Source organism: Eurypyga helias, unplaced genomic scaffold (genome assembly GCF_000690775.1).
Source record: "Eurypyga helias isolate BGI_N326 unplaced genomic scaffold, ASM69077v1 scaffold31152, whole genome shotgun sequence".
Classification (NCBI taxonomy): Eukaryota; Metazoa; Chordata; class Aves; order Eurypygiformes; family Eurypygidae; genus Eurypyga; species Eurypyga helias.
Window position 1 is genome coordinate 1 of NW_010234563.1, and position 8,873 is coordinate 8,873.

Here is an 8,873-nt window from a genome sequence, read left to right on the forward strand (position 1 = left end):
CTTTTACTCCAACAGATGGGGCAGGAGGAAACTCCTGGGTAAACAACAGACCCCTGCGCTTTCCAGGGCTTGCAAACATGCAGAGCTGGAAAACTCGCCTCACAAAAAGGCAGGTGGCCAACAGAAACCTGTAGTGATTATATGCTGTTACTGTCAGGCTCCATACCTGTACAGGAAAGCCACAAACCACTGAAATTCAATCACTCAGAGAAGGAAAACGTTTATTTAGAGCCTTACCTGACCCTAAATCAATCTGCTGGACACATTGCCTCCGATTCACAATATAAAGGCAGTACATATCCATATTAACTGTTTAAAGTTTTCTCTTTTTCAAATAGGAACCTTTTTTAACTCATTTTTTTGGGAAGTACTTTTGGAAGCAATTTTGCAGAAACTTTCCATAGACAATTCCAGCCAGCATGGAAAATTTTATCCTGTTCTTTATATGTTGGTCTTGATAGCAGAAACTGTAAATGTGGGGAGTGTCAAAAACCATCTTTACTATAAGCCATCTCACTAGCTCTGTGAGGTAACTATAGCCACATGGTATCGCATAAACATCTGTGGAACGGGTACTGCAGTTAAAATAGGCGAGTAATGTTGTGGAACGTTTCATTTCACGTCTTAGAACTGAATACAAATGGGCCAGGATTCATCCCGCCTACCCTTAAGTACCCCAGGCAAGATGCCCAGTTAGGACCACCACCCACATGAGCAGTGTCCCTCATGTTTCTCAGCTGCCATCTGTAGAAATGTTTCACTGGAGGTGCAAGGCTCCACAAGACTCTTGGTTTTCTTCATTAATTTCTACAAGCTCTTTCTGAGTATACAGAAGGTGGGCATAGACTACTTCCTGAAAACCCTTTGAGGGAGAAACAGGCATCTCCTGCTTAACTTGCTTAAGATCCAGACTGCCCTCAGAAGTAACCGCCTGTCGAGTACAGAGGGAGCGTAAGAAAAATGCTGTTACTAAGAAGCTTCGCTTATCTTTGTAAGGCTCATGAAACTGTACACGGCTTGTGGTACACAGAGATAAGTAATACAGACTAAACCACTTAAAATGTCTGAATTTATGTATGTATTTAAATGCATATGTGTGTATCATCATTACTGTCTATCCAAGCGGCGTATGAAAGCTCAGGCATCCTCACCACACAAAATACAATAGAGTGATTGTTTCAAGGTTCTTTGGGTAGACTGCTGTGCTAAGTAAAGCTACCCAAGCTGGTAGCAGTTACAGCCCTGCCACCAGCAGATTTGGATGATTACTTCCATTTTATAAATGGGTGAAATTAAACCACAGATTCACCTGAGTCAAAATAACACATAGTGCCTATGTCAGCTGGGATTTCAGGAGTCCTAGGCCTTTTCTTCTCAGTCCAGAGACTTTTCTCTAGAGGATATATAGACCTTACAAACAGGGAATTATGTAAAACCAATAAACCAAGCCGCATAATGAGCCTACACACAGTAGAACAGTTAAAATTACAATCAGACATTGTTTTTTGAAAGTAACCCATTAAAATAATACCCTACATTGTGGCAATGATGCAAGGCACCCAAGGTGCACCTCTGAGTCGCTGAAGTTCCATGCTTCTTCATTATTAATGACTCCACTGTTTTTTTTTCTTGAAAACGATAGATAGTATTTCATGTTTTCTTACCCTAGGGCTGCCGTTCTCTACTCACGTATCTGCACGTAGCACGTTGCTAATGCCTGGGAAATGTAAGGCCAAGATAACGTGTATCGCCAAGCTTTGTCGCTTAGCAAGTGCAGTTTCATTTTCTATAGGCGCAAATTAGCACTATATATTTTAACATCTCTAGCCTACAAGACATGGAAACAAAAGATCTTTCAGGCATATTATAGCACTGCACTTTGCAAGGCCTGTCAGTACACTATTCAAAGAGTTACTGAGTGCATGAATTTGGGATTGTTGGAGTTTGAGGAGGAGGTGGCTGCATTTCTTTCATATACTACCATGATATGCAAGAAGACAGGTTTCTTGGCTGCTATAAATTAGTGTTTCCAGCTCTGAGTGTGGTCTCCCAGACAGTTTATAGCTGAAGCCATACAGGTTTTTTTGCTCCTACATCCAGTGGGTAATAAAAGATGGAAAGTTGCTGCATGCTTTTATCTTGGAAATATAATGAACAGAAATATCACCCCTATGAGAGTTTTGCTCACACTGCTGTTATCACAGTAGCCCTGAGCAACAGTTGACTCTGCCCAGGTTTTTCTCAGCAACGGCTCATTTTGATTCTGTGAATTCTAAGACCACCAACCACAGTAACCAGTGGATAACAGGACCTGTAAATAAAGTGCAGCCGCCCAGTCCCTCATAAAGGAAGCCATCCATCACTGTGCAGAAATTCAATGGCTTCACCCCAGAAGAAGTGGTTATCTTTATTCTTGGCTGGAAGTCCCCTTTTGCAGGCCACCCAGTAGTACTCAGTAATAAAAACCTGATAGATTAATAGTTAGTTTTACCCCATCCAGGTAAGCATGTATCAGTTGGTGAAATCCCCCTCCCCAATATAGACTGGCACACATCATAGCAGCAATGTTCAGTACTCCAGATGGACCCAAGAGCAGGGAGTTTCCTTCAGCCCTACAACCACCTGTTTTTAGCACGTCTGCAGCATAGTGCTAAAATGGCTCAAGTCTTTGTGATACAACTGACCCAGGATTTATTCTCAAGTGTAGTTATGCTTTTTCCACACCAGAGAGCAGTACCTTCACTTGGCTAGAGGTGGAGAAACTCATTTTGAAGAAGTGTGAGCATTTGTACCACCTAACAGCGCTCACAGATACACACCCACTCAAACACCCACAGTTGGAAAACTGCTTATTTTACCAAGGTGTATCCATGGTAAGAGTATGGTGTGGGTGTAGTCTGACGGAATAACCATCACACACCTAGGCAAAATTACACTGGCATCTTAGCTGGTTGGCAGCTCAGATCTGTCCTTGTTTGGTTTTTTTTTTTTTTTTAAAAAGATGGGTAAATTTTTTCAGAGAGAAAACCTTTGTTTTAAAATAAAAAATGACAAGTTTATGGAAGTATTTTTCAGGATTTTACTGCAAACCAATGGGTTTGGTCACAAAAAAAATATGATACATATAACCATGTTAATTATATTACATTACAATGATGGGATACATTACAAGTAAGTCTGTAAGTTTAAATATACATCTAGAGTTACAATTGAATGTACAGATCTTTTTTACAATACATACAATCAGGAATGAAAAAAAAAAAAACCAAACCCCAAAACCATAAATAATGCCCATTTTACAGATGACAACTTTTAAACTAAAAAAAAAAGAAACCAACAGCTTTGACTGACTGCAGCTGGGGCATTTTGGTCCATAAAAACCCTTTCTAAAAATAGAAATCTTTTTTCATAGCAGCAATGCTTTCTTCAAGCATTTGGATACAAGTAATTGTGAGCCCATTTCAATAATTTTAGTTGACTGTATAGATTTACAAAAGAAATTTCAAAATTACACTTAATTTATCTTCCAAATATGGAAGAAACAAACAATGCCCCACATTGTGGTATCCTGCAAGTGTCACACTGATGCTTTAAACTAAGTCCATCTGTAGTACGCAGACCACACGCATACCATTTGTTCACATAGTAAACCCACATAAATGAACTGAGAAACACACTCTGCAACAGGGAAAGCTTTGGAGCTCACAAGATCTCATCAGAAAAAGGCACATTTCATAAAATCCTTATCACGTTCAGATAGATCTTCAGGCAAGGCTTTTCGGAGCGCGATTTCACAACAGCTTGTTCTTACTCCTACGATCTGCCGTAGCAGTCCATGGCAGCAGTCACTCTTGTTTTTCTTTCCCAAGGAGACAGCACCACTTTGGGGGAAGAACGAATGGTAATGAAAAGCCTGTAAAGCTCATTTAGAGGGTGATGTGCTCTTCAAGAAAGCTTCCAGCAAACAGTGTAGTTGAAATTAAGGCTGCAAAGCTGCCATGGTGGAAATGTGCAAATTCTCTTTCAAGATGACTGGTCAACTGGCAGTTCCACCAGAAGGCCAAACAAAAATAAAAATAATAGTTATTATTATTAAAAAACAAAGAAAGAAAAATGTTCACAAGAAAGAGTCCACGGGTGGGGCATACGAGAAGCCCAAAAAAGCCTCAGCGGCTTCTTTGACGCTGGCAGTGATGAGGATGCTGTCTGGGGACTGGCCAATGGAGTTGGGGACTGGCTCGTCTGTGAACTCTGGATCGAAGTGTCGCAGGTCACTGGGTCCACTCTGTGGAAATGGCAGAAAAGGAAAGACAAAACATTTAGACCCAAATGTTTTGTGAGTGCATAGTTCAATTCAAAATGGGGATAAGCACCCTTGTACAGAGACTCACAGTATTATCACCTTGGGCCCACTGTTTAACAGCCTTTGTCAGTTTTAGTTTGACTTTTTTTTGTATCCTGCTGCATACTGTCTCACTAAAAACAAGATGATTCAATTTAATACACTACCCTCCAACTAAGCTCATGCAACAGAAGCCAAACAAGCCACTCTGCCATGCAGCAGTCTGTAGGGGAGGACTTTGATCTCTAGGCTAGTTATTAAATTTAGTTTACAAAACACTCAGAATGTGAAAGACAACAACCTCCACCGCCAGATCCCTCTTTTTAGATGTTAGTATCTGACGAGCCAAATGTAACTCTGCTCTTCGGAAGCCACTTGCTTTCTACACCTTACTTTCCCCTTTGGTAAAGCAGGGATGCTGGGCATTATTTTAAAATAGCCATGCAAATGAAGTATGTGAGAGGCCAACAAACCCAGCTAAATATAGATTATCCATCACCAAAAAGTCAGCTAGCGTTTATTTTTAGCCTTGTCTGGACTGCCACAGGGGAAGGAAAAGCTGTGTTCCCCAAAGACAGACAGACAGCCCCCCCCAGTTCCTGGGCACCCCACAGAGACAAGGAGGAGGAAAGACACTCTCCATACATTCTATAATTAGAAGTGATACGTACCACATTTGGGTTAAAAGGGGGTGTAATCTTCTTATTAATGAGATCATCCCAGTTAATTGGGGAGAAGAAGATGTGATTCTTAATCTCCATCTGTTACAGAGAGAAAAATAGATTAATTCAGACCCAAGCTAATGTAAGCACTATGGCCTAGTCATCCTCTTGTGCTGCCTACAAACACTGGCTGGCTTGCACTTACAAAGTCCTCCTTGGCGCCAAGCCTCTTGGTCCTATCCTTCTGCAAGAGGCCTTCCAGGAGATGTCTGGCCGAGTTGGTAATATTTGGCTTCAGCTGTAAGGGTTTGTTCAAGATGTTGTCGTACATTTCTGCCGTGTTCCTGCTGTAGAAGGGCGGCTGTGGGAACGGCAAAGGAGAGACCCAGGTTAACGAGGCTAACAGGCGGGCACAGGGTTTCTTGCGGGGAACGGACGGGTAAGGTAGGCTGATCTGCCACAAAGGATTCATTGCTTACCAGGCCATAAAGCATCTCATACAGGACGGCTCCAAGGCACCACCAGTCCACAGTCCGGTCATAGGGCTGCTTATGAAGAACTTCAGGAGCAAGGTACTGTGTAAGAAAAGAAAGAGAGGCATGTTAGCCAAAGGCTTCCTCATTCTTGAGTACAAGCAGCTTAATGAATCCCAGTAATACCTAAACTACCGCTGCAAGCTCTTTATACAAGGAGACAGCTCGAGAGCTGTTCTCTCCTGCTCAACAAGCTCTACGTGTCCTACATGTCCCTACTGGCAGTCTGCTATTACAAGATCCCTAATGCCTCCCTGCTTGTCTAACCAGCCAAAAATATACATGGGAGATGTCAGTTTTCACTGACGAGAACAGCACTTGCTGCCGCTCTGCGAGTGGCGGGCTGAGGGCTGGCCGTACCTCCGGTGTGCCGCAGAAGGTGGAGGTCGTGCCATTGTGCTCTATGTTTTCTTTGCAGAGTCCAAAGTCAGTCAAGACAATGTGCCCTTGCGAATCAAGCAGGATATTCTCTGGCTTCAAGTCACTGTAGGAAGAGATGGAAGAAGACAAGAGCTTGTTAAAGAAGCTACAGTGATAACATTTTAGGTGCAACTGTTTACAGAACTTCACTAAGTCACAAAAAATAATTAAAAGCAATTCTGAGCTCATATCGAGGTCAACTTTTCAATGCTTATTCAACAAAGCACATAGTTTTTTCAGTCCGACAAACTGAACAAGGTCGCTTACCGATAAACAATGTTCAGGGAGTGCAGGTAGCCCAGTGCACTGGCAATTTCAGCAGCGTAAAATCGGGCTCTTGGCTCCAGGAAGCAACGCTCCCTCTGGAGATGGTAGAACAACTACAGGAGACAGAGAGAACAAAATTAGGTGAATGGCGCCAGAGCCTGTTAACAATGCATTTAATTAGACCCAACATATATAGTGAGTGAAAACAATAGCAGGAAATGGCCTAATGATCCTTTGGTAGTTCAAAACTTGGCAGGCTGGAAGCATTCAATCCAGTAACTTTTCCCTCATGACTTTTCCCCTTGCAACTCTTTTTTTATTTAAAAGGAAGGGTGAAAAAGTCTACCCTACCACTGTGCACATGATAGGAAATACTATTTCATTTTCTTACTGCTTACCTCTCCACCATTGATGTAGTCTAGGACAAAATACAATTTGTCTGCAGTCTGGAAGGAAAAGTGAAGCCCGACCAGGAAGGGGTGTTTCACATTCTTCAGCAGGTGCTTCTCCTGAAAACATGAGAAACAATCAGCATTTAGTACACTTGCTTAGCAATAGTAGTAAAAATCCATTTGATGGACATGGCAATGGCATCACGAAGTCCAAATAGCAGCTTACCTCCTTCTTCTTCAGGATTGCTTTTTTCTGCAGGACTTTAACAGCATAGAACTGCTCCTCTGCCTTATGCCGTGCAAGGAGAACCTGAAAGAGCATAAAACCCCAGAACTGAGCAATATGGAACAACTTGAAACACGACTGGAAACAAGCCTTTATGTTAATTGCTGAGCACTGCCACATCCCTCTGGTTCAATGTGCAAACCCTTTCCTGGAAATGCCTAACGCTATTACTGCTCTGGCAGATTAACCTAGCCCAAAGTTTTGACATCTAATTTCTTCCTCTTTCAACAGCTAAGTATATATTCTTCACAATACCAGTGCACTGCACTCCCTGGCTCTTTTCTGACTCTTTCAAACACAGCACCCTGGTCCCTCTCCCCGCAGCTATGTAGGCAGCCAGGCACTGGCCAGCGGGACATGCTCAGGTCTGGTTTAAATGACCACTGTTTACCAAAGCCAGTACAAACCCAACCCTCAGGCATTATATACAAGAGCTGAAGAGTAAATAAGTCACAACCAAAAATAAAAATAATAAAGAGTTAAATTTACCTTCCCAAAACTGCCTTTTCCAATCACTTTTAAGAAATGAAAGTCTGATGGTTTGGCATGTGGATTGGATGATGGACCAAGATTGATCTGCTGTGAAGGACTGGGCTAAAAAAATAAACAGACAGAAACCACATTTATTAAAACAGTTTGGTAGCAAGAGTCTCAACAATATATTTTTTTGAAAATATAAATGTGACCTTGAAAATGAGTATTAGCACTCTGCTTACCACTAAAACTTTACTATTGACCTCTCTCTACCAGGTATCATAAACTATTAGGTACTGCCTAAGAGTGTAACAGCTATAACTTACTTAAAGGTTCTGCTGAGTTCTTAGCCACATTCCATAATAAATTAACAACTAATAAAGTTTGGGGTTTTTTAAATATTTCTCCATATCAGGAAAAAAAATATTTTCAGTCTAACTCGATTGCTCTTTTTCCCAGTTACATCAGTGTGCTATGAGCTGAACTAAAGTAATGCTCATGATGCTAATTTTGCTACGCTTCTATTAACAGCCCATCCGCTGTCCTAAAAATGTTTCACTGAGTGAAATCTGCTTACCGGAGGAGAAGGATTAGCATTCATAAGTTCAGGCTCTTGAGGCTGGGAGATTTTCAAGATAGACTGAACTTCAGGGCTGCAAGGATAAGAGGATGGATGCATGATGAGAAGAGTTACCAGCAGCAGCAGGCAGCCCTTTCCGCCAGAGGGCATGCCCGTATCATTAAAGGGGAATTTTGGGTTGGGTTATTGCAGAAGGCAACCGAAACAATCTACTCGATTTAAGGAGTAAAATTAATCTATAAAAAGTGAGTTCTGTCATACAAAGAAATGGATTTATGTAACAAGTACAGTTCAAAATAGTGACGGGTCCCTAGAAATCCAACTTATTTCTCCCAAACCCAGCTCACAGAAATTGTTGCCAAGTGAGTAATACCTCCAGAAGATTAATTAACTCTTCCGTAACAGTCATGCCAGAGGCATTACAGTAAACAAATATTTTCTTTTTAACTAGATCCCGCAATACGCAGTGATATTTGTGACTAAAATCCGGCCAAAATTTCTGGTACTTACTGTTTGCATGCATAGGAGTTGGTGGCTATCTTCTGAATGAAGTCGTTTAGCCCCATTCTTCTCTGCTTCATGAAAGCTATAGACAGGGAAAGGAAAAATAAAATCGTTAAACCATCCTGCCAGAAAAATCACAGCTCCCCGAGCATCCTCCATGAAACCTCCCCGCGCCGCTCACCGATGAGGATGGCCACCATCCCCCTCATCTTCGAATAAGTCAAGTTAGAACCGGACGCCTCGGCTGCTTTCACGGTCATTTCGGAGCGAGGGGGGGATATAAATAACGAGCGCAGGACGCCGCCGGCTCCCAGCACCGCACTGCCTTCCCCAGGCACCCGACGGAGCTTAAGTGGCGGCGGTGATGGGCGGGACCGGGGCGGGGCGGCTACGCTCGTCACCCCCCCCGACAT

At 42.3% G+C, this 8,873-nt stretch overlaps 1 protein-coding gene across 2 annotated transcripts; it reads right to left on the reverse strand.

Moving 5' to 3' along the window:
* Positions 1-3,065: 3,065 nt before the first annotated feature.
* Positions 3,066-8,780, reverse strand: SGK1 (serum/glucocorticoid regulated kinase 1). Of its 2 annotated transcripts, XM_010146476.1 has the most exons (12): positions 8,642-8,780; positions 8,467-8,542; positions 7,954-8,029; positions 7,392-7,496; positions 6,843-6,926; positions 6,623-6,733; positions 6,225-6,337; positions 5,898-6,021; positions 5,484-5,579; positions 5,210-5,365; positions 5,014-5,103; positions 3,066-4,285 (listed from the first exon to the last, which is right to left on the reverse strand). In XM_010146476.1, the coding sequence occupies exons 1-12, from the start codon at positions 8,718-8,720 to the stop codon at positions 4,118-4,120; spliced, it is 1,278 nt and encodes a 425-aa protein (XP_010144778.1). In that variant the 5' UTR covers positions 8,721-8,780; the 3' UTR covers positions 3,066-4,117. The 2 variants fall into 2 exon arrangements, with proteins under 2 accessions (XP_010144778.1, XP_010144779.1); XM_010146477.1 differs by lacking the exon at positions 6,623-6,733 and having other exon boundaries at positions 8,642-8,720.
* Positions 8,781-8,873: the final 93 nt, after the last annotated feature.

What these genes read in the sequence shown, in the direction of transcription:
- SGK1 (XM_010146476.1), bottom strand. Translation starts at nt 8,720, where the DNA reads ATGACCGTGAAAGCAGCCGAGGCGTCCGGTTCTAACTTGACTTATTCG. An exon ending in CAATCCTGAAGAAGAAGGAG is followed by an intron (nt 6,734 to 6,842) that starts GTAAGCTGCTAT and finishes TCATGTTTTCAG; the next exon opens with GAGAAGCACCTGCTGAAGAA. An exon ending in TCCCTGAACATTGTTTATCG is followed by an intron (nt 6,022 to 6,224) that starts GTAAGCGACCTT and finishes CTCTTCCTACAG; the next exon opens with TGACTTGAAGCCAGAGAATA.